Source organism: Equus asinus, chromosome 4, assembly GCF_041296235.1.
Source record: "Equus asinus isolate D_3611 breed Donkey chromosome 4, EquAss-T2T_v2, whole genome shotgun sequence".
Classification (NCBI taxonomy): domain Eukaryota; kingdom Metazoa; phylum Chordata; class Mammalia; order Perissodactyla; family Equidae; genus Equus; species Equus asinus.
Genome location: NC_091793.1, coordinates 62,932,782 through 62,957,417, shown reverse-complemented (window position 1 = coordinate 62,957,417; position 24,636 = coordinate 62,932,782). Strand labels below are relative to the sequence as shown.

General features: G+C 52.9%; 1 protein-coding gene and 1 long non-coding RNA gene across 2 annotated transcripts in view; one reads left to right on the top strand and one right to left on the bottom strand.

Annotated features, from left to right (window-relative positions):
* Positions 1 to 1,624: 1,624 nt before the first annotated feature.
* Positions 1,625 to 23,626, bottom strand: LOC123285348 (uncharacterized). The gene is made up of 3 exons (XR_006527089.2): positions 7,699 to 23,626; positions 5,535 to 6,546; positions 1,625 to 2,842 (listed from the first exon to the last, which is right to left on the bottom strand). It is a non-coding gene; the product is annotated as an uncharacterized lncRNA (long non-coding RNA).
* The window catches only part of GYPC (glycophorin C (Gerbich blood group)), a 44,391-nt gene continuing 26,753 nt past the window's right edge, over positions 6,999 to 24,636 (top strand). The window contains exon 1 of the mRNA XM_014828554.3: positions 6,999 to 7,508. Coding sequence (XP_014684040.1) covers positions 7,472 to 7,508 — 37 coding nt within the window. The 5' untranslated portion in view covers positions 6,999 to 7,471. The remainder of the gene's footprint in view (positions 7,509 to 24,636) is intronic.

The following is a 24,636-nucleotide window of genomic DNA, read 5'->3' as shown; positions in this document are numbered from 1 at the left end:
ATCTTGCTAAGTCAAGCCCATTTTCTCAGCCAACTGAGGTTTTTTTTGTTAGTTTAGGTTTTCCCTGTGGTTTACAAGTGTTTTTCAAAAATTAATAAAAAACAATTCACATAGTACAGAGGGCTTTTGTTTTAAGAGCAGCTCTCTCCCACCACATACTCCCCCACCCACAGGCCCGCGCTCCCAAGGCTCTTTTCACCATCTCCAATAGCAGGTCTCCAGGTGGTTGCTTCATTTTTCTACCTAATATGTTCATTATTCTCGTTTTTGACTCGCGAACTTCAGACAATGTGTATTGAGTTCTCCTGCCAGTTGCTCTTCCTTATCCCATCCCAAATCCGTTCTCCCCCTACTGGCACCCAGGGGACAGAGACTGATGTAAGGGCTGCTTCAGCAGAGCATCCAATTAGGTCAGGCCAAAGAAGGCCCAGCCTGAGGCAGGTGGAGAGAGAAGCGAGCCATCATCACTCCACCGCCCGCCCTGCGGCCTCCCTGTCTCCGTGGCTCTGCTCCTCTGAAGCAACAGCTGCGGGGAGCCCCCCACACAAGGCCTCTGCCCCACCCAGCTCTCATGACACTGTTCCTCCCCTGCCCTTTGAGACCTGGGTCTGGTGCTCATCCTCAGATGTGAGGCCTTTAACCGGGCCCACTCCTCAAAACCCTGTGCCTCATCCCCCTTGAGTGTGTCCTCATTGTCACTCCTGGATGCTGACTGATCCACCCTGCGTGAGAATGATGGTCTGATGGTCGTCACCACTCTGGCACACTCCCTTCTTCCTTTCCTCTCTCTCCAAATGTCAAGTAGTTGTCTTACTAGATTTGGTGCTTCTCTGGGCTGACTGTCTTTGGAGCTTGAACAAGATGCTGAGGGCACACAAGCTGGTTGCCGTCCACATCTCCACGCCCTCTGTGTGAAATGGGAACATCAGCCTTCTCCCCCTTCCCACCACATTTCAGCTCCTTCCCTTCCACCTCTGTCACCAAAGTTACCTGGAATTACAAATGTCAGTGTCATCAAAAACTGCATGCTCTGGTTCTTGTATATGACTTGGTTGTCATATATAGTTGTTTCTCACGTTTCAAAACGAAAGACCAGACTGATTATTCTAAAAGCTGTGAAGGGCTTCCTCTTCCATTGTCCGAATCCATCCGTTTCCTGCCCAGCCCTTCTTCTGGGGGAAAAAGTCTGGCTGGGAGATCTGTTTCCGGATTATATGGTCTGTGCTTTAGGGTGTGTGAAAGAGGAGCTTCCTGACAGGCTGCCGGCCCCCAGGTTCCAGAAAGGGGAGGTATGCTGAAAGAGGCTCCTTCCCACGCTAGCAGCCTTGGTTCACTTATAGTTTCTTGATTTCTCAGAGATATCCGGACATTTTCTCCATAAGGGCAAACTTCTGCAGCCAGCCTGACATTTTGTAGGCAAAGGTGAGGAAGTGAGGAGGAGTTGCCTCACCCCAGGTTGATCTTCAGCCAATCCTCTTGCCTTCGTCCCCACTTCCAACCTCACCCTCCAACCTGCCATCTCTGAGCCCAGACCCCTGTGGCTCTGACCGGCTCAGTCCCCCCCACCCCCACCCCCATCACAGCCACCCTGCAGCTCCTCCGTGGTCTTCTCTGGACGGAAACCTCCATCTCTCCATTTCCTCCCCTCAACATGCTCTACATCCCACCCATCTTCCCGGAATTCTTGAAATCGCACACATGCTGAAGGATCCCCACAGAGCCTCTTCACTTTGTGAGCTTATTTCTTTTATTTTTCTTTTAATATAATTGTAATGGGCTGTCGAAAGGGAGAAAGTACAAAGTATCCTGAGTCTGTTGTCTCGAGCCATACACTTGAAGGAGTATATAAATGAGAGAAATAGATAAATAGTCAGCATGTCCCTGTGGCCTTGGCAAGATCGCTCCCATCTGTAGGTGGACACAGTTATATCCAGCTGTGGTCATGACACACTTATCTCTGTGTGTGTGCGTATTTCACACGATATTTTCAATTTTTTCCACAGCGCTATGTCTTTATCATTTGATGAACGTGCAAGCCCCCAGGGATCCCTGCACCGACCCCTTCAGAGCACCTCGGATGGAGGCAGCAGTAACCCCATGCTGCACAGGAGAAAATTTGGAGGCAAAGTCACTTAGCAAAGTGGCGAGTGGTGAACTAGGAATGAGAAGCCACGTCTGCCACGATCCAAATGCCACTCTTTCCTTGCTCATGAGATTGTTCTGAGGATTAAACGAGACAAAATATGGAAAACACATAGGAAAAGTTTGACAAATGTAAGTACCATTCCTGCTCCTCCTTCTCAGTCATGGGGCCACATACCCCGAATTCCTCCCTCCTCTTGCCCAAGAGAATAACAGCCACAACAAAGGTCTAAGGGGAGAGCTGCTCCTTCCCTTAGCGGCGTGGCCCGAGGGCTCAGCTGGGGCAGCTGGAGATGCAAGTTTTCAGTTCAGTTTCACACCAACAACTTACGCCCAAAGGAAAGGGCTATGACCCAAACAAGGCTCCCTGAAAGTTAATAATTTTCTCTGTAATTGCTAGGTTTCCATTTCCAAATGTTCTGATAGGAACCATGGGAAACTCCTTCAGCAGCTCCCTGCTTGCTGTCCTTGTGTCTCAGGGCCTCCAGCATGAAAAGCCCCATCAAGCTGAGCAGTAATACCAGGGGGTCCCCCAGGGACACCGGGTGGGCAGGAGGGGTGCCAAGGAGAGTGAGCTGGGAGCACTTCCTCCACAGCAGAGCGTCAGGGTTGGACAGACCTGGTTCAGATTCCAGCTGTCACTGAGGAGCTGTGTGAGCACGAGCAGTTACTTCACCTCTCTAGTCCTCAGTTTCCTTTTCTGTAAAATGAGGAAGAGAGAAAAAGAAAAACAAATAACCACAAGGCACCTCCTCTGTAAAGACGCTGTGATGTGAGCAATAACCGCATGAAGGAGGGCCCGGCATAGCCCCAGGTCCGGCATTCTGGTGCTCAAGACATGGCCACCATCTGTTGAATCCTATGCCTGCTGGGATGTTTCATGGAAAATCACAAACCTGCTGACGTGTGGGACCCACCCAGGCTGACCTGTGCGCTGTGTCCTTTTCACTGACTCCTCTTCTCTGCCCGAGATGCAAGCCAACCCATCCCTGACGTTTCTCTGTGCTCTTTTTTCCCCATTCTGAAGTCTCCTCGTCCCTTTTCTCAACCCCAGTCCACTACAAGTTGGCTTCAGAGCTGTCACCAGTGCATGAGATTTTGCCTATGGTCACTTCAAACCATCCTGGACCACCTGGTGCTCCTGCTGGGTTTCTATGCTGTTCCTCATCTCTTAGAGATATGGTTTGGAAGCTTCCAGAAGCAGGCTGTTCTGGAGGCTTGAAGATCTACCCTCGATGAGGCGCCACTGTCAGCTAGGGGCGCAGGCTGGAGCTCTGGGCACCTCCTCTCTGCCTGGCCTGCCCAGAGCCGGCCTTAGCAAAGTCTAGACCAAGAGGGCCTTGCGACACAGTCAACATGAGGCCTCCTCCCTCTCGGCAGCAAACCTTCTCACCTGGGGACTCTCCTCACAAAGTCCTATGTGCTGCCTGGAAGGGGAGAGGCTCCTGGCCTGGGCTGCAGAGCCGCCACCACTGACCTCTCTGTGCTCTGGGTTCACCCTCCCCACTCCCCACTCCCCCCTCATGCTTCTCATTACTCGCAGCTTGTGACAGCGTTAACGAACCAAACGCCTGTTTCTTCTCTCCACTCCTCTTAAAATATGCATAGCCACAGTCTGGTTTTCTTAAAAGCTGCCAAGTTGCCAATCAAATAAGTCAAATTATCTTTCCGTGCTAATGGGAAAGAACCAGAAAAAGCCCCAAGGAGAAAATATTTTCAATACACATGAAAAGGTGTGATTGTCTTTTCTGTATAAAGAGTTCAAATAAAACAATAAGAAAAGCATTAACCACTTTTCTGAATGAGGAAACAGCATGAACAAAATATTCACGTAAAAGAACATGCAATTTGTAAATGAGCATATAACAATATATTCAACCTCATTAGTAATCAAGAAAATGCAAACTCAGATAACTACGTATGTTTCTCACCTACAGAATTATCAATGATTTAAAATCTAACCCTTAAGTCTGACAGGGGGCTCTGAGACGAGAGCTGGTCATCTTGATTTGGGAGAATACAAATTGTTACAGCCACAACTCAGGAATGTATGAAAACTTTAAGCACATTCCTAACCTTCGATCCAGTAGTTCCATTTGTTAGAATACAAACTAAACAAAAAAACGTGAACTGCATGTATTTATGTTCATATGGTTTATCAGAGCACTACTTAACCGGCAAGGAAATCAAACAACCTAGTAATTAAAAGGAATTAAAGAGCTTTTATACTTTTATATGGGAAAGTGGCTGTGACATAATGTTTGGTGGTGAAAACTCAGCACTCAAAATCACATATTCAGTAGTATCTCAGTAGTATAAAGCAAATGTCCACAAATGCATAAAAACGACTAGAAATAAATAGATTTTAATGTGCTAGAGATGATGAGCAGTAGTTAGGGTTTCGGGGTTTTTTTCTCTTCATTTAATTTTTTTACACAAAAAGCATCTATTACTTTGATGAAGGGCAAAACTCTTAATTAGAAATTTTAAAGGACGCATGGAGAATCTGCCCATCTCCGCCTGTAAGAACCCACCCCCAGAGGACAGCGACTGCAGCAGGGTCTCCCAGCCCCTTCTGGAAGGGGCCAGCACTGAGTGTGTGTTACTTTGGGGTGGGCATAAGGCGAGCAGAGGTTCCCCTCCCATGGGCAGCTCCTGTCCTGTACAGTGCAAGGACGGAAGAGAAAATTCCCCTCTGGGACGCCATCCACCCCCACACCCTTCGGAGGGCTGGGCGGGTTATACTAGCCAAGTCGGACACGCATCACAGAGCTGCGAGGGTCAAGTCCCCTCCTGCCCACTGCCCTGGACAAGCTCTTGTCACTGCTGCCAACCTCGGCTCTCTCACCTTTGAGACGGGCCATGGGCAATCCTGTCTTCGAGAGCATTTATGGGAATTAAATGAAATAAGAACTGCTTTATTGTTACACGACATAACTGAGTTCTTTCTACTCCATTAACAAAGATCCAACACATGAAGACACATTAGTAATGCATTTCTGTGACTTGGCGGCAGACTCTGACCATGCACTCTAATTTTTCATATAATTATTTACCTTCCTAAAATAGCACTCATTTCTTTAAAATCAGACACGTCCATGCTTAAATTTTCAAAAATATACCCAATGTTTCCCTGCTAGCCAAACTACTACTCAGTATTAAATTCTCTTTACCTTCTTTTCAGAATGCTCCGGGGTCCTTATTATAAAGCAGGAGTGCCCGCGATGGGGAGGGGACCGTTATCTTTAACTCCTATGTGCTAAGTAAGACATTGCAATTATGCCATTAATTCTCTAATGTAGTGCTCACAGCAGCCGAACTTTACAGTTTGCTCCAATTTCACAGACAAAAATTTCAGGCTCCAAGAAGCTAAATAAAATGCTGAAGCTTACCCAGCTAGAAGGCAGTAAGGACTCAAACCCAGATGGAGTCCCAAAGCGTCGGCTCCTGATAGCCCACGGCGGGCCCCCTGCTGCTGACGGCTGGAGCCCAGATGCTCTAGGTGTGTGACGAGTGCTACCTTGTTCTCGTTTCTGACCTCTGCAGTGTGTTGGGCTTTCCACCTTCGTCGTTTAGTTGTTCAGTTAGCTGGTTTTTTGGCTTTCTTTCTGTAAGGAGTTCTTGTCACGTTTTGAAGCTCTTATTCTGTCCTACCCTGAGAAACTAAATAAGCAAGGCTCTTATGATGATGTCTAAGGCCAGTCAGCTGGAAGTGAGCCTCCAGGCAGCCTCCCTGAAGTGAGGCGCAGTGACCTGGGGACCCGTTCTTGGTTACCTGGCAGGTCCCTCGGCTTCCTTCCAGCTCTCCAGCTGCATTTCACATCACGGAAGTTGTTTTATTCATGAACTCTGAACACAGGGGCTATTACCTGCCTACGGTATTGCAACACCAAATGTTACGGTATCATTGCCAGCTTCTAGTAAGGCCTTTTCGGTCCCACTGTTATTTTACAGACATTGCCTCAGTGGAACTCGGGAATGTAAGCGTTCTTGTCTCCATTTTCTAGCTGAGGAAACTGAGACTCGAAAGTCTCCACACCTGGCTAAAGGCCTTCTGTGAACAGTTCACTTCAAGGCAACACGTGCATGTTGGGCACGGAGGTTTGACTAAGGATCTACAGGCAATGTGGACTTCTTCGTTACCTAACTAAAGAGAATTATGAACAGCGTCCCACTGTGTCAAACAGGCAGCCCTAACCAGCACTCCTGAAGTGGGTCCCTCCCACGGAGAACTGAGCAGGCGCCTGCACCGCACACCTCCAGGGGGCAGCCTCAAGTCTGTTCAGCGCGGGTGGTACTCCTAAGGGCTCACATGTGCAGACAGCTGGAAAATGGTGTCCGGGACTGCAGCAGAGTGACCGGAGCAGGAGCAGGTGGGGAGGGGGCCACAGCAGGCACCGAGGGCTGTCAAGTAAACAACAACGCAGAGCCCCCACAGGAGGAGCAGACATCAGACATGAGAAGAACAGCGTGACTCCTGGGGCCGGGATTTCAAATAAGGGTGACATGGTCTCAAGCTCTCTGCCTTTCTTGGGGGGAGGGGGCCACATCTATAACAACATTCTTTGTGGGTGGTGGGGGTAGGCTCTATTTAACTAACCAGAGTGTCTAAGTCCCTGTCAGTTTTTAATTGTCTAAGTAAAGCGAAGTCGCCACAAACTCCACCATGTCTGGAATCCTCAGACAAAGGGGATCCAAATAAATCACACATCCAGCAATCCTTTTTTCTGAGAATCTTTCCCAAACTTAGCCCATGGGTTGGGACAGCACCCCTGAAGGGCCATCAAGGCGGGAGCTCTTCCCAGGCCACAAATGCCTCGCGGCTCTGAGAGGCACACAGCTCTGAGCCGCAGAGCCGATCTGCCAGCCAAGATTCAAAGGCAGGTCTGTCCCTATTTGGTCACCGTCTCCGACAGTGCTGGGGCAGGCCACTGTGTCACATCTGGAAGTTTTCAGTCCACAGAGGTGGGGTTTCTCAACCACAACCTCTGTGTCTGGTAGTTGCAGACAGAAACAGAAACAGAGTTAGAAAAATGTGATTCTTGCGCAGGAAAGTTGGAACAGACGAGTTCACAAGTGGGCGGGTGTGTGCTTAAAAAAAAAAAAAGAGAAACAGAAAGGGTGGAAACCCCACCAGCCAAGTCTGCAGAAAAAAATACACGCAGCCTGCCTATCTGGGGCCGGGGCCCCTCCCCTCGGGCCGCGCGGGAGCAGTGTGACACAGGTGCCGCTTCCTCCCGCCGCCCAGGCTCGGAGCGGCCGAGCGCGCCCCTCGCCACCCTCCGCGCGCGCCCCTCGGCCGCCCGGGCCGCGCCCAGCACCCCCGGCGATGAACAGCCTCAACGACACGTCGCCGCCCGGCCGCGGTGAGTACCCGCGTGGGGGGTCGGCCGGCGCGGGCCCCGGGGCGCAGGGCCTGGCGGCGACCAGCCGGCCTCGGGTGGCCCCTGGCGCGCGGGCTCTGCGCCCCGGCCGCCCCTGCCCCTCTCTTTGTGTGCTGGTCGGGACGCGTCGGTGGCTAAAACTTTTCCCTCCCGAAGAGAGTAAGAAAAGGACCTGCTGGGAGGGAGAGGCCGAGCTGGAAGCAGGCTGACGAGCACATCGCCACCAGTTGTTTCCCGGCTGGCCGGCAGGCAGGGAACTTGGAGGCGACGCTGAGCAAACTCGGGGACTCTCCCAGCCCCGCTGGCTGGCCTCGTCCCGGCCGGCCGAGAGACACACAGATGTTGGAGGCATCTGCTCTCCTGACCGTTTGGGGTTTGTAACTGCTCACGGCCCGTTTTTTTTCTTTTTACAACAGCACGTTTTCTTGCTGACAGGAAATCGTATACCCTGAGATTCTTTGTGAGATTTTCGGAAACATTGCTGGGCCTCCCCCGACTTCCTCTGCCATTGGGCTTTTGCAATGAAAAACTAAAATTTTCTTTTAACAGAGGGGAATGTTTATCCTTCTTAGGCGCACTCTGGCTAGGTCTGATCATTAGAAACTGTCAGAGAGGAGACATTCTGAGCCTATAATGTAATCCTGTTAAGTAATTAATATGATAATGATCTGGGTATTGGAGACACCCAGTGGTTTATACGTCTTTAAAATCCAGGTGGCTGTGGGGCTTTACTCAGCGAACTTGAGCAGGAATAAGTGTGGCGAGGGCTGTATTTGTGCACGATGTGCCTCTGTGTGTACACAGCCACATGTGTGCACGTGAGGGTGCTCACCTCCGTCTGGGTGTGCACAGCCTGGAGTCCTGGGAGTGAGGGACTAGCTGCCTGCATTGGGATCAAGTGTGCCAGTTATTAGCCAAGGACCTGAGGTGAGCCAGCTCCTTTTAGCTCCGGTTTCATCATCCACAAAACGGGAATGATAAGATATTGCTCTTTGGGTTGTGAAATCAAGTGCGTATAAACGGCTCAGCACAGAAACTGACTCATACTAAGCGCTCGATAAATGTCAGGCGTCTTTATTTTCATTTCACGTGAGACTGTGGATCCTTGGGCTTGTGGGCATCAGTGTTTATGTGTGTGTGTCTGTAAGTGAGCGTGTGTGAATCAGACACTAGTGAGCTCCTGCGTGTGTGTGTGTGTGTGTATCGTGCCAGAGTCGAGGGGCCGAAGCTGCTGTAATCCTTCCACTTCAGGCACTGAGGAAGTGCAGGCCTGCAGCCATTCCCCTGTTTGGAGAGGATGGACTTGCTGGCCCCCAGCCTTGTCCCTGCCTCCCAACACCCCCACCCAGTGGTTCTCTAGGATTCGAGTTTCAAACCTTGACCAATGACTGTGGGCACTTCCCCTCCGGAACTGATGGGACGCAGCCCGAACGCGCATACCATTCCACATTCCCCCTAGGACTTGATTTATGGCAGGATCTCTGCTGTGGGAGAACCGTGGGGCCCTATTCCTTGCTGCTAACTCAGGCAGGATGTGTCTATATCCTGTCTCAGTTTACATCACTGCTCCTCTGAGCCAGAGGTTAGAATGGAGAGGACTTGCTGCTCCCGCCCGCCCTGCCAGGCCTGCCCTACCCAGCTGGGCTCAGCCAAGTCCCATAGCCCGAATGCCACAGTTATTGCGAATGAGTCATCTGCAGACATCCATTGCCTCGCCCTTGGATGGAAGGGGTCAACGCTCAGTGAGCTGGCCAGGTCTGGCAGCTTTCTATAGAATTCACCACCTCTAGCAGAAACAGAAGGGATTGCATTAAATGCCAATGAAATTTCATCTCAGCCATTGCTCAACCCCTCCAGATATCAGTGGTGTCAGGAGTCACGCGGCATTGGCACAGTCGGCGGCTGGACCTTTCCAAGGGTGCCCATGGGTGGGCACTTATTTCTGGGGACTTGCAGTGTGCCTTGGGAAACAGAGGAGTGTGAGGCGGGGGGATTCTGCATCTGCGGTGGGAGCACATGAGCCCACTACAGTGAGCAGGAAGAGGACCCTCAGCAGCGGCGGGAGTTGGCAAGTCAAGTCAGTGTGCCTCTTTGGGTGGCAGATAGATATACCAAAGCCCTTCTGAGGCCCCAGCCAAACACCCTCCAGAGATTGAGCCAGCACAACAGGCCCAACATGCCAAGAACCAAGCAAAGGAATCTGAACAATGAACGAAGAGTTAATAATAGTTAATTATACCTTAACACCATGTATAGACTGACTCATGCTTCTTGGGACTGCATAGCATGAACTGTGTTAATATATGAATGAATTGGTTATTTTATTTAATCAATTCCTCCACAAATGGACATTTAGGTTGTGTAGTCTTTATTTGATTTTTTTTTTAACCAGATACAGTGCCGCCATGACAACCTTTGTAAGTAGGGTTTTACATGTGTATATTTGCATACCTTTAGGATAAATTGCCCCCTAGAATTTAATTTCTGGGGCAGAGAGTGAGTACACTTAAAATGTTAGTAGATACTGAAAATTGTCCTCCAAAAAGTCACATGAATTTCTAACTTCACCAGTAGCCAATGAAAGTGGCTGTTTCCCCACATCCTCTCTCACACGGCGTAGTTCTTATCTTGGCCAATCTGATGAGTGAAACACGTTGTCACTTTTGGCTGTGAGGCTGCGCAGGGTTTCCTACCTCCGTACGACATTGTATTTCTTTTCCTGGGAACCACCTGTTTTGCCCTTTGCCAGTTTCCTGTCAGGTTCCCCGGCCCCCGTGAGGACCCCTGCCCCAGGAGTTCCTGACGGGTCCTCCTTCCCCAGTGGCTGGAGGCAGAGCAGGGACCGCAGCGCCACTGCTGTGCAGTCAGAGCTGAGTTTGATCTCGTCTCCAACACTTATTGGCTACGAGGAGGTACAAAATACCTCAGAGCCTCGGTTTTCTTGTCTGTAAGTGGGAGTAATAACAGCTACTTCACAGGAATCGTTCGATAAATGAGAGAAGAAGGGCTTGGCCCGTGCCCAGCGATGATAGCGGTATCTGTGCTGTTGTTAACAGAAGTTATCAAAGCAAACCTGGCCTGCGGCAGCTGGTAATCTCCTGAGTCTCCTGGCAGACAGCTGCTGTTTTTGCTTTTGATAATGTAACAACAACGATGACGTCGGTACCTATGTGCTGAGCCGTGTCCCGCCCTGCTTGGGTCACCTCTCTGCAGCTTGCTCTCAGAGGCACTTTCTTACCTGTTTCCAAATGAAACACTGGAGGCTCCTGGGGACATTGTCTGAGGACACACTGACTGAGGACACAGCCAGGCTGTGGGCACAGGCTGTCCAACCCCAGAGCCAGCAGAGGCCAACCGAGGGGGCCGTTAGGGTGCATGTGGTCTGCTGCCTGGGGCCAGGCGGGGAGTTCCGCCGCCCACCCACCTTGGGAGCTGGGCCTGGGACATCACCGCTCTAACTTTGCACACAGCAGCACTGCGTGCGGCGGACGCTCAGAACCTGCCCACCATCCCACAGCTCTTCAGCCGGCCTGTGGGCCAACCTCAGCGCACCGACGCACATCGTCTCTCCCTTTTCTGTGGTCATGCCTGACCCACGCTGGGCCTGCTGCTGACCTCTGCCCTGCCTTCCCCACCAGCTCAGGCTGTTCCCTGGAGCCCTCTCTCAGGGCCATCCTGCTGCCGGGCCGCCCTGATTCTGCAGCTTCACTCTCACAAGTGCCCGCTTCAGGCCCCTGGGCTCTCTGGGTGCCCTCCCCCCACCACACACACGCACACGCGCACACACATGCACACACACTGTCGGCCTGGCAGCCACCTGCTTGACAGTTAAGGCCGGGTTTATTCACTCCCGCCTCCCTGGGCCCTCCCTGAACACTAGAAAACCACCCGCCGTGGCCCTGGGGACATTTTGAAGCCCTGACAGATTCCTGAGTCCATCCCTTTCCAGGAGTTCAGACCTCCCAAGGGACTCCACGACCCCAACTGCCCCCACTGGGGGCCTGGTGCAGAGAGGTGCTCAGCAAGTGACTGGGACATGAATCCATGACTGCACAGGTGACCCAAACGTCCGCGCTCCCAGGCCTGTGTCCACTCTGAACGCCCTTTACAAATTATGCGCTCAGTAGCTCCAAGATAAGAACTTGGTGTATGCATGGAGGCAGCAAATAATAACTGAAATGGACAGAAAGTCCAAACAGAACAAATTCTAAGAACACCACTGACGGGCCCCAGCAATCACCACCTAGCTCTCCTTCCCCATCCAGCGCTGATTCGAGTTTCCTCCCTCTGCCCTCCTCTCTCCCACCCCCTCCCCCCATCTTTGCCGAGAGTTTTCTTAAGATCAGTATGCAATCTGAACTTCTGAGGGAATGCTGGCTCCTGCCCTTAGTTGTTATAAATTTTAATTTTTGTACATTCTTCCATAACGAATGTGAGTGTGCAAAATCTTAGCCAGTGGCACATGTTGGTGAGCACTGGTCTCCTCTCATGCCAGCCAGAGCCCCAGCCCGAGACCCTGGATTCCATCCTAGGCGGGCGGGGCTCAGCAGCAGCCTTGCACGACTCCCCCTCGCCCACCCTCGCAGCCACTGGAGAGCCTGTGTGGTTATCACCATGGCGCAGACGAGCCGCTGGGCTGCGTAGACGGCCTGCCTTGCCCGTGGACGGCAGCAGAGCACGACTTGCTGCCCACCCACCTGGCTCCCAGGCCCTGCCCTTCCTCCTGGCCCGATGACTTCACCTCCTCTTATTAATGACTCTTTACAGTTGACTAATTACTGGAGGCTCAGTGTGGACAACTCTGAAAGTTGAAAACTCCAGGGGGACCCAGCCATAGAGGGGTCACAATATTGTGCGATTTACCTCCCGGAGCTTCCAGCAGGTGTATTTTGAAATACACTACAGCACCTGTCCTTACCAGGTCTGTCCTCAGGGGAAACTAGTTAAACAGAGACCGACCTGCTGGCATACTATCAGAGTCTGAGTGACTGGGAGCCAGCCTTGGTGCCCAGTGGTTAAGGTTCAGCACTCTCGCCAGAGCCCGGGTTCCTTTCCCAGTCAGGGAATGACACCACCTGTCTGTCGGTTGTCAGACTGTGGTGTCTGCCTGTTGCTGTGATGCTGAAAGCTGTGCTACCTGTATTTCTAATACCAGCAGGGTCAGCCATGGTGAACAGGTTTCAGCAGAACTGACAGACTAGGACAGACTAGGAAGAAGGACCTGACCACTCACTTCTGAAAAAAAGTTGGCCACACAAACCCTGTGAACAGCTTCGGAGCCTTGTCTGATAGAGCACCGGAAGGTGAGAGCATGGCGCAGACGACCAGTCAGGGATCTGCTCTGCTGTCCACAGGGCCACTAGGAGTCGGGATCCACTCAGCATCACCACCACCACCAACTGAGCTGACCTGGGGCAAGGGGAACCACTTCAGCCCCCTCTAGCCATCCTGTCCCACTTACTTAGGGAGAAGACAAAAGCTGAGAAACACTGTGAAGTTCCCGCCCAGAGGCGCAGGCTCGCTGAAAGGTAGAGACCTAACCCGGAGACTGTAGGGTGACTCCCCTCCCCAACCCCCTCATCACAGTTGTTCCCTCTACCCAGGACGTCAGTCCATCATGTCTGGCATGATGTGCAAGGCCTAGTAAAAGGCAAAAGAGAAGACCCAGAACAAGCATTGGAACCAGCCACGGCAGGGATGTTGGAATTATCAGACTGGGAATTTGAAACAACGATGACTGATAACTCTGGCGACACTTTATTGTACTCACTCTGTCTCTGCTTCTCTAGCAAACTCCTTCTATACGTTAAAGGCACACCTCCCTTCTCTTGTGGCCTAAACTTTGCGGCCAGCATACTATGGGGGCTCTGTGGACGCGCCCAGGCCCCGTCAGGGTCCCTGAGGGCAGGAGGCTTTCATTTGGGCAGTTGTGAGGCAAGACCCGGGGGAGGCTGCCGGGTCATCTCCCGGCTCCCGTTACACCCTGACGGAGGCGTTTTATCTCCATTCAGATGTGATGCTGCCGGCTGGCACATCACATGCAGAGGGCACAGCCAGAAGCCCTTGCTCCCACTTCTCCTGCACACAGTGCACGTTTTTGTGAGGGGTTCGGGTAGGTGGCTGCCAGCTGACCCCGGGCCTCAGCACTACCATTTTCCCCTTGGACCCTGGAAGGGAGAATCCTCACATTTTATCAGTAGCTGTGGGCACGTGTATTCTCAGCAGAGTCTTAAAGTGAGGGAAATTATGGTTTTCCAGACCAAAACCAGACAAAGTAATCATGCCTGCCCGCCTCTTGTGTGGGGCCTCCGTCTGTGACGCCCGTATTCCCCGGCGGCAAAGTCCCCTGGCTGTGAAATGCCGCTTTCTCTTGAGAGGCTCACCAAACACCCTTGCTGGAACTTTGCACGCAGCCTTGAGCAAGCAGAGCCTTCAAGTTCAGGTTCCCCTTCTGTACTTTTTCAAAACTATTTAGCCCGCACTCACTTTGCACCAATTTGCTAGTGACAAAGTTAGAACACCAGCTTTAGAGTTCAAGGATTTGGGTGTGAATGTGCCCCCCTCTGACCTGGCTTTTACCTTGAACACATTGAGGGCCTCTTGGCAGCTCAGTCCATCATCCAGGGCAGGGCTGGCCCCCTGGGCCTGCACCCTGTGTGGTCAGGCAGGGCCCCGCCCTCAGACGGCCCCACACACGTGTGGTTTAATATTCTGCTATTGCCGTCTTCAAAGTCTTAATTTTTGAACAATGGTCCCCACATTTTCATTTTGCACAGGGCTCCCCCACAAATTCTATAGGTAGTCGTGATTGGGTAGATAGGGATAATAATCTTTTCTGCCTTAGGGGTTTGTCTGAGGATTGGCTGTATTACCACAGATACTATTCCTAGTATCCTGCCTGGTACCTGGTGATCACTGGCACTTGCCAAGTGTTTGAGTGTGTCCTCAGTGCATGCCGGCTCGCTCCTCACTGCCCAGCTCCCTCCTCATTCCAGTCTTGTCTCTGTATGCCCACTTGCCATTGAAAATAGTACCCCAGGACGAGATGGCACAGCTGCCCAGAGCCAGGGCGAGGCCCTCAGACCCGACAGGGAGCCGCTCCTGCAAGAGCTCTGGGAAGCTGCTCCCTGCTGACCTGGGAGGGCTGCCTCCAACAAGGGGGAGGTACAGTGGACAGCAGCCCGGAGCACAGGTGCGGGCCTGGCCCGTGGCCTCACACACTAGCTGTGTGACTAGCCATGTGACCTTGAGCAAACTGTTCACCCTCTGCAGCTCAGTTTCCTTACGTGGCACCCTAAGAGGACCAACCTTGCTCCCCCGACCTCCCCTAAACACCAGCCTCTTAATAATGGGGGTCTCAGCTGTCTTGTTCTCCATAGGGAACAGTAGGCTCTTGACAAACACTCATGAATGAGGGAATGGGTGAATGGATGGATGGATGGATGGATGTGTAGGTCCAACCAGTGCACACAAAGCCTGATCTGCACAGAGGGTGCTGAGTGTCCTGATAGTCACTCGCATGCTCTGCCAGTCCTGTGTGAGGCCGCATGCCTCGGTGGCCCGAAGTGGCCTCTGAGCTCCTCTTGGCTCAGCCCCCGACCTCTCGGCCTCTGGCATTCCTGTGCACTCTAACCCGTGGCTGTGTGGAGCCCCTCCCTCTCCCCTGGCCCTCCTGCTCTCCACTATCCCTGTCTTCTCTCACCAGCCATTTCTCTCTTTGCCTTGGTGCTGCCCTGGCCCAGGGTCACAGCTGGGACTCTCCAGTGCTCTCAAGCTTGGGCTCCCTCTCTCCCTGGATGACTGCCTCCCCCTGCCAGCTGCACCCCAGGCCTGAGCCCCCGCAGGGAAGCTGGGCCTTCCTTGCTCCCTCTGGTCATGCTCTAGAGGGGCTGCCTTTGGGTCACCCTCCTTCAGCTTCTGCCAAAGTTCTCCTTTTAGTGAAATTAATTTCAGCTATGGCTGGAAATCCTGAGTCGTCCCTTTTTTTTTAAATTTCACATCTCGTTTTTTTTCCCTTTTCCACAAATTCCTTAAATTATCTTGACTCACTCTTCTCTTGGTGACTTCCTTCCTGACTCAGAGCATAGAAACTGCGCACAAGTTATCTCATCTCGGCCTCTGGCAGCCCCAGGGGGGGTATTTTTATCTCCTTTTTGCATGTGATGATACTGAAACTTGCAGGCGTGTGACTTACTGGGAGCCACAGCCACCGACCCTCAGGCTCACCCTCACACTCCTATGGCAGGCTTTTCTAGGAGGGCTCGTGTTAGGCACAGTGCTTAGGGCCCACAGTGCTCTTAGAGATCCACAAAAATGTTTCTTTTAAAATCAGAAGGGAAAAATGAACTTTTAAGACTAAACATCACGTTTGTCTTTATAACAATGTCACTATGTAAAACAACTTTTAATATTTTGGGGAAGAAGGGACCCATGGAGGCCCACGGATGTCCCACTGCGGCCCTGGCTCAGCCCATCCGAGGCCGAGGGGCTGGGTGACCACTCGTCCCGGCATTGCCATTCTCCCTGCCCACCTCTGCCCTGCTCCCAGCGCTCTGACCCTCCTCTGTGTGGCTGTCCACTTCAAATCCTCACACTGCCCCTGGCCACCCTGCCCAACACTGCAGCAACCCGGGGCTGGGCAGCTGCAGTGGCTGTGTCCGTGCCTGCCCTGCACCCGCCTCGGGAGGTTCACAGTGCCAAAAGGAAACGCGTGAGGATGCGCGGCACTCACTCTGTGTCTAGCTCTGTCTTTATCTCTGTCTCTGCCTCTGTCTCATTTCTCTTAGTCTCTTGGCTTTTTAAACCATGAAATTAGGCTGCTCTTCACTTAAAAGTTTAAAAATGTTTCCTTTCCCGTGTTTTATTATTATGGAAGTAATTCACGTTCATTGTTGAAGTACGTATACAAGACCAAGAGGAAGGATGTCAGGAGATTCTAGAGCAGAGGTAAATCTCAGACCCGCACAGGACAGCCAGATGACAGCTGGAAGGCAGTTCAGAGGGAGATCTGGGCAGAGATAAAGAAGGGACCTCAGAGTAAAGAGGCCACCAGGGAAGGGCCCCGAGGGGAGCCTTGAAGAGCCTGCTGGGGTTGCCTTGATGGCTCTAGATCAGATCAGGGCCAGAGGGCACGCGGTGGATCCCAGCAGAAGCGCAGAGGGTGCGGCAGGGAAGAGTGCTTGTCGCGTTCCCACTTGGCGCACCGGCTCTGTTCTCCTCCACCCCTGGCCAGGTTTAAGTGGTACCTCGTTTTATCCTGAAGACATTATGTGGGTGTAGATGTTACTAATTCCAGTTTAGAAATATGGAGACTGAGGTTCAAAGAGGTAATTTCCCCCGAGCCTCACTGTGCTCACTGACGCTCTCCAGCCTTGAGCCACATGAGTCCCTCCGCCTCTGGGACGTGGCAGCCGCCATACTGAGGGGCCGGGTTGCCCATGAGCCCTCGCCCTTCCGCTCAGCTCCATGCAGCCCTGAGGTCACTCTCCCGCCTCAGAAGAAAAGGCCATTCTTTACCCTCCCCACCCCGGGCCACTTGTGCTGGCTCTGCCCTCCTCCATCACCCCCACCTGGCCACCTAGCAGCTGCTAATGAAATGCTCATAGTGGTGCACAAGGGCCGGGTTTGTGACCATGTGAGCTCTGCCAGCTGAGGCCAGCCCACACGCAGGTCGCACTTCCCCCGGGGAAGAATGGGCAGCTGTCTCAGGGTCACTGCAAGGGCACCCGGAGAGAATAATGCCCCCACCAATTCCCGGCCAATTCCTGGAAGGCCGCCCCCGCAGAACCACCACTGGGCCGGCAGCTTTGTCTTTGGTTGAAATATCACAAGCCGTGGGGCCGTCGCCGCGTTGCGTGTCATACTTCGCTGGGTGCTGTCAGATCTGTTTCCTTTCTTCATTCAAGAGAGACGTTGTCTCTCTTTGACAGGACCCTGCAGTCCCAGCAGCAGCCCCTTGACGTCACTCCATCCTGTCCCTGACTTAAGAACCTGACGAATGGGTTTCTGGGGCGCAAACAGGGCACTCGCAGAGTCATCAGACACCTGCAGCCCAGTCTTGCCCCATCTACTATATCTGGCTGTGTGGAATCTTACAAGTTACTTAGCTTCTCTGGGCTTCACTTTATTTACCTGTCAAAGCAGGCAAGCTGGCCCTAAATTAGCCTGTATCTTTCGCCCTTTCCTCCATGCCCTACACACACACACACACACACACACACACACGTATACTCCTTACCACTTCCTCGCATCCCTCAGTGACAGGTATCACTCCCAGGCTCGAGGCAGAGGGGAGCTCTCTTGGGGATCTCTTTGGCCTGGGTTGGCCTGGGGCAGGGCAGACAGGCACTGAGTCCATGGGTCGTACTCCCTCCCAGAGAGAACTGGAAACAAATGTGAGAACTGCTGCCCACAGCATCTTTGGCCTTGGACGTGCTTTTGAAACTGTTTTCTGTACCGCCATTTTTCAGACACGGTTCCCACCTCTTTGCCTCAGTCTAGCATGTCTGCAGTATACTCAACTATGGCCAGTGTATCCCGCTTCTCAAAGCCTTTTCTGTCGGTGATCTCACCACGGTCGGTGTGATGTTCAGTCCAGATCCCTTTAACCCCACGTGGCAGACAGGGGCCCTCAGGTTTGGAGAATTCAGCAGGGTTGTTCGGGTTATTTGGGTTTGGGTTCAGCACTGCCTCTCCCGTGCCGTCCCTCATTGAATCTACCCCAAGTCTATTAACAAAGACAACAATCTATTACTAGTCTATTAATAAAGGCAGCCTTCCCCCTGGCAGGTTACCTGTGCAGCACAACCATGTGCCTGTAGGTAAAGTGGGGGCCAGTTTCCAGATTTGACCCTTATACACACCCCTCTTCATTCCCAGCCTATTACATGACCTGGGGTCCTTTTGAAAGTCCCATGTTTTCAGGGACCGCTTGGGTAGCATGTGACGCGAGCCATGAGCCTTCAGCTTTCTGTCCACTTCTAGTGAATTCAGTCCAGAGCTCGACCTTTGGATCGTCACAATTGAATCGGGTGCACTTTGCTTTTAATCCAGTGAGCACATCCTGTGTGCAAAGTTCTGCACAGGAGACACAGGGGACACAGACTCTGTGACCCAAGAAGAGCATGAGAGGGCAAAGCTAGTCAAAACACCGTCCAGTGCCAACTGGCCCACCAGCCTGCCAGCCACGCCTGGCCCGGGTGCAGGTCATGGTGCTGGTCCCCTCCGGAAGGAAGGCCATGTATCCACGAACCTCCAAAAGAAGTGGCTTCCCACTGGAGTCCCCAGTCTGGAAAGCATACACGAAAAATGATGTCCCAGCTACAAATCTCCATTGCAATTATTTTCAGCAGAAATAACATTTCTACAAAATAAATTCTTAGATGAAATCTGGAAATATAAAAGAGATAAAAACCCACCTGAGGCTGCCGAGCTGGGGTGAGAGGCCTGGCGACCACACTCCAGGGCCCTTGTGGTGGTTCACTCAAGTGATCGCTGGACACAGGCTTCATGTAGCGCGTTTGCAGACTCCTGCCCGGTACCTCCTGGAACAGTTGGCTATGCACAGTCACTGTTTGTTGTCAGTGATGATACTTCGGGGCTTGGATCTCAGAGGATCCTTCCATATTAGATGTTTCTGTCACATGAAGCCATAAAATACTCTCACTGTGGGTATACGTTAGCCTCTGGCCAGACTGCAATGTACGCTCACCTGCCGATCACTTTACCAAGCAATTCCATGAGACAAGTTCTTATCAAGCTTTGTGACCACTCAGAGTCCATGAAGAAAATCTGGAAAGTTGGAAAGGAAATTGAACGGGAAATTTTATTATGAAAGCAATTCATCCACAAATGTTCACTAACCACCATCTACATTCCTGGTTCATCAATAGAAACACATAGGGTTATGGTGTGTCCATCATGTCATCTGTCCTGGTCTTAAGGAGGAGACGAAGAAGTATAAGACAAGATCTGTGTCCTCAAATCATTCTTGGATTTCTTGGGGCAGCAAGATATACATCATGACAATATCCAGTCCTTCTAGTGAGAAATTCTTATCACACGAATTCAGGTTTCAGATCGAATTGCCTATGTCTTGTTGTGATTATTCACTGAAATACGTAAATAGATATCCAGATATTTAAAGAATGACTTCAAGTAGTATAAGCCCCCCAAATGTAAATTGATACCGAATATTAGCTGATATGGATAGGTAATATTAAATTATGGTGAATTTCTGCTTAACCAGATTTAGTTCTATTTTGTTGAACTCACATTTTTGCTTGAAGGAAGTAGCAATGATCAATGTTGATTGTTGAGAATGTTCTAACTCTGAGGAATGACTTAAGTACAGACAAGTTGTAAGGATGTGAAAAAGAGGAAAAATGGTGCAGATGTGCGTGGTCCCTGCTCTCTGCAGAGATGTCTGGCGTGTCACATGTGCTCAGCACATGTTAACCTGTAGTCTTTGTCCATCGTTAGTCACCATCCCTCACTGTGAGGTGGGTCTGTGGGTGCCACCCCACCTTCAGGACACAGGACAGGACAGTGAGATGCAGGGCTGTGATTTGAACCCGGGTGCCATCTTTTAGTCCCTGAAAGCTGCCACCATTCGTGTGTAGGACGTGGGGAGTTTCAAAGGAGAAGATTTTCTTGCGCAGGAGGAGTGAAAGAAAGTTGGTTGAAATGGGCTTATGAACTACATTTATTTATATCGTCAGGCTTTGGTAATTGCCCCTAGGTCGTTTTCTATTTAAGAATCATGGAGCTTCTGAAAAGTCTTTCTGGAACATGCTATTTTAAACGACTCATTTGAGTGAAATGGTCTTTGTCACTCCCTGAGAACTAACAATGCTAGAGAAAGTCAAAATCGTCTCTGAGGACCCTGCAGTAGAGGCCGATGAAATCCCTGGCCTTCCGTCCCAGTGAGCCACCTGTGCGGCCGTGTCTCCCACCCGTGGGCGCTGCTGGGCAGTCTGCTTCCTGGGGCTTTGGTCTCTGCCTGACTCTCCTCACTGTCCTTTTCTCCCTGTTTCCAGGGTGGTGCTTTTGGGACAAGCCGGCTCAGAGGTTGCACCGCCCTGGAGGCACAATTATCTGAGTTCCTGGCCATATCTTGCCCCCTTGTCCCTGAGCTGTGAGAACAGAAGTGTGACTGTCTGGGCAGATAAAAGGCTGACCTCTCACTGCCCTGCCTGCTGCCTGCAAGGTCACGATGGTTCTCCTCTGAGCTCCCCTGAGGGGGCCGTCCCCAAAGAGAGAGGAGCAGAGGGCAGCCGTTCTCCTCTGCTTCAGTTCATGAGTTCTCCTTCTGAGCCAACAGCTTCCTGTCGGGGACCCTTGTACTGCAGCAGAACACTACCCAGACTCCTCCAGCCTCCCTGGACCAAGCCCCGGCCGTGGCCCGTTGGATAGGCCATTTGTCCTGTTCTGGGCTCGGGATTCCCTGGAGAGTCCCCCTGTGACAGGGCCTTGCCAATCAGGGCAATCGGCCAGAGAAGGTCCCCAGAGCCGAGTCAGAGAGGCCCAGGCCGCAGCCCCCGCCTGGAGGGATGACCTTCACCCCATACGAGGTTTAAATCGGAGACCCCACCCCGCCCTTGCGACTGACAGCTACGGTCCATCAGTGAAGATGACCTTGGGAGAGAGAGTCTCTCCATGCGGCCTCCCTACCGCCTGAGTCCTCACAGCCTGGTGGGCATTCAGGACGCCGTGTGCCCCAGCTGCGGCCAGACTCTGTAGTCTGTGGAAGGTGGCCACGGCCATGGACGGTGTGCCTGCCTTTAAGAGCTGGGCATCACATGGGCTGAAGTACGGGCTTCAGGTGTGACAGACCTGGGCTCAACGTGCAGCTCGGCCTCTCTGTGGCTCCATCCCATGGTCTCCACCTGGGGTGAGAGGACAGGTGAAGGCCCAGGCCTAGCAAGGGCACCCACCGGGTAACCATCAGCCTGAGAGGAAGAGAGAGACCGTGTGACACAGACTCAAACAGGGGTCCACACACTAGGGCTCTCGGCCAAATCCAGCTTGGCCGGCCGCCTGTGTAGATAAGGTTTTATTGGAAGGCAGTTGTGCCCATTCATTTACGAGCGTCCATGGCTGCTTTCGTGCGACAATGGCAGAGTTATAAGAGAGACCATATGGCCCACAAAGCCTAAACTATTTACTGTGTGACCCTTTATCGAGAAAGTTTGCCCACTCCTGACTTAAACCCACAGGAGCATCTCTAATGGCACAACTTCTAGGCCTAGAGCCAACCTGGCCCCCATTGTACCTCTCTCTGGGGACACCACAGCCTCATGGAAGGACAAGAAGCCAGAGAAGAGAGACCTACAGCTGAGGTCAGGGACCAGGCAGCAGCCAGGGAGGCCCGATCAGGCCAGGCCCAGCTGACCTGGGCACACACAAAGCCCTCAGTTCCCTTTACCTGGTCTGCCCAGGCTGCCATGGGGAGGGTCCCTCTTGTAGTCCTCAGTCTCTCTTGCCCTCCTGTCACCCCCTCTGTAACTACAGGCACTTGGGGCTCTGCTGCCACCCTGCAGAATATCCTGACCTCAAGCAGGCAGGTGCAGGAGAAAGGGCAACACATCCCGCAGGCCCTCCCTGGCACCCACAGCTGGAGGGCCAGCCAGCTCACCCCCCTTCAGAAAACAGTGCTTCTCAGCTAGGGCCGAGGCGAGGGGAGAGACCCTCCAGGGGCCAGCGTCAGGCCAAGTGCCTTGCACTTGACCTTACTGAGACTTCTCCCCATCTCGGGGGCGATTAGCCCTCTTTGCAGAGTTGGAGGTGGAGACGTGGGGGAGGAAGCGTGTCCACACGTGGCCAGTTATAAAGTGGTGGTACCCAAGTTCAGCTGCCGTCTCCCTGAGTCTATGGCCTGTTCTTTGCCTCTGCCACCTGCCCCAGGAAGCTCGTGGCCCAGGAGTCACATTTCATGAATGTGTATTGAGCACCGACTATGTGTCAGGCCAAGGGGATGTGACAGTGAATAAACCAGCAGTAATTCCAAAAGGGAGCTTGCATTCTAGTGGGGATAGACGATGGACACAAGACACAGGGGCGGAATGCTCAGTGTGTCAATGGTAGTAAGCGCTAGGAAGGACAGTCAAGCCAGGAAGGGAGATGGGGAAGGCCGAGGGGTGAGTAGGGGTGCCATTTTAAAGAGCGTGGCCAAAAGATCTTCACTGGGGGAGGTAATGTTTAAGAAAGAACTAAGGAAGCCAGGGAGCCAAACAGGAATATCTAAGAAGACATAACAGCAGAGAGCATGGCAAGTGCAAAGGCCCTGAGGTAGCAGCAGGCCTGGCCTGACCAAGGAACAGCCAGGAGGCCAGTGTGGCTGGGGATGAGCTAACACTCTAGCAAGGGACTGAGAGCGGGGCGCTGGGTTAGCCATGACATGTGGTGGGAGCCAGGAGGGAGGGAAGAGGATAGCAGAGAATGCCTAAGGAGTGCCTGAAATGCAGGGAGGCAGGGCGACAGGAGAGACTTCTCCAAGGGCCCAGTTTGTTCCCCGCTGTCCTGAGAGATGCCTTAGCTGCGTGCACACAACCACACACACAGACACAGAGGCCAGCTTTCAGAAGCCTCTCTGAAATTGCTAGGTGCATCTTCCAGGTGAAGCTTTTCTGCAGGGCGGTGCCAGGCTCTGCAGGGACGAGTGGGAATGCGGTCCCCCGGCTCCGCACCTGCAGTCCACAGGGCACACAGGACCCTCAGGGAGCAGCCAGGAGCGTGACTGAACACACACGAGAGAGCCCCACACAGGGCCAGAGGCTGTGCCTCGGCCCCTCGGCGGCAGCTCCGGTTGGTGTAAGCCCTGGGGCACCAGCCCAGCAAAGAGCACAGGGCAGCGACCCTCCCCCTGGGGTGGAGGGTCTGGCCCAGGAGGGGCTGGTGAACTGTGAACGGTGTGGACAAGGGTGGTCTCGGGCCCACTGCTCTTGGGGCCCAAGCTGCCAGCTGCCTGGGGAAGGAAGTCGCCCACTTGCTCAGCCTCACCCAGTCTTCCCTGGCAGAATGAAAGCACAGCCCAGAAACATCGGCTCCTTCTTCTCCCCAAAATCAGAGAGGTGAAGAGACCAGCTCAGGCTCCCACAGCGCAGGTCCACCCCCTCAGTCTTGCCCCGACCCACCCCTGTCAGAGCTGCAAATTAGACACCTCGCCCCTGGAGGCAGGTCCCATCAGTGTTGGGTTCATGAGTCCCGGAATGATGTGAAGAAGGTGTTCCATCTGCTTTCTACTGTCGTACATTCTGTTTAGTCTGCCGAGCAGCCAGGGAGCAGGCTGGTCAAGGACCAAAGCTGCTGGGACTCGGGCACAGGAGCTGCTCCGTGGCCTCCTGCCCTCAGGTGACAGGATCCCAGCGCGAGCATCCAGCTGCTTTTTAAGGGACTGACTTCACGTCTCTGCCTAACAGCCCTGCGAAAAGTCCAGTCCCCAGGGCGTCCTGGAGTCCTCGTGCACACCAAGCACGTCCACCCCTCTGGTCTCGCTGTCCCACGCAGTCCGCACAGTGGCGGGGAGGGGGAGCGAGGTCAGCGTTTCCTGAGCTCTTCCTATGCAGCATGCTAGTGTGGCTGTCCCTGTACCACCGGGGAGGAGAAGAGGGCCTGGGATCCTCCACATCTCGGCATCCTGAGTGTTCTGGAAAATGTATAAAGTAACTGTCCCCAGGCTGCCCCAGGAGCAAATGGCGGAACCAGCCCTGGAATTAGGGTGTTACTCAATTCCACAGGCTCACTGCAGGCAGACAGCATCCTCCTCTCCATGACGTCGTGTGTACTCTGTGCTACGGTGTTAATAGACAACTGGCTTCATGCTCCAGCCCTGGCTCCCACCCCAACACACACACACACACGGAGGAGACCCAAACAGCAGCACTCTCAAAGAACCAGCCTCTGGTTTCAGCCCAGGTCTCTGCGAGCTGCAGACCCCATGTGTGAGGGTCCCCACTGGCTCCTGACCGGGGACACGTGGCGCTTCCATCCGCACCAGCTGCGCAGATCCTGGCCTCCCAGGCAGCGGGCGGGGCGGAGTCTGAGCGCAGGAGCATTTAGCGTCTTCTGGGGGCCTTTTTCCCTCCCATCATTGACTCCAGTAGAAATGGCT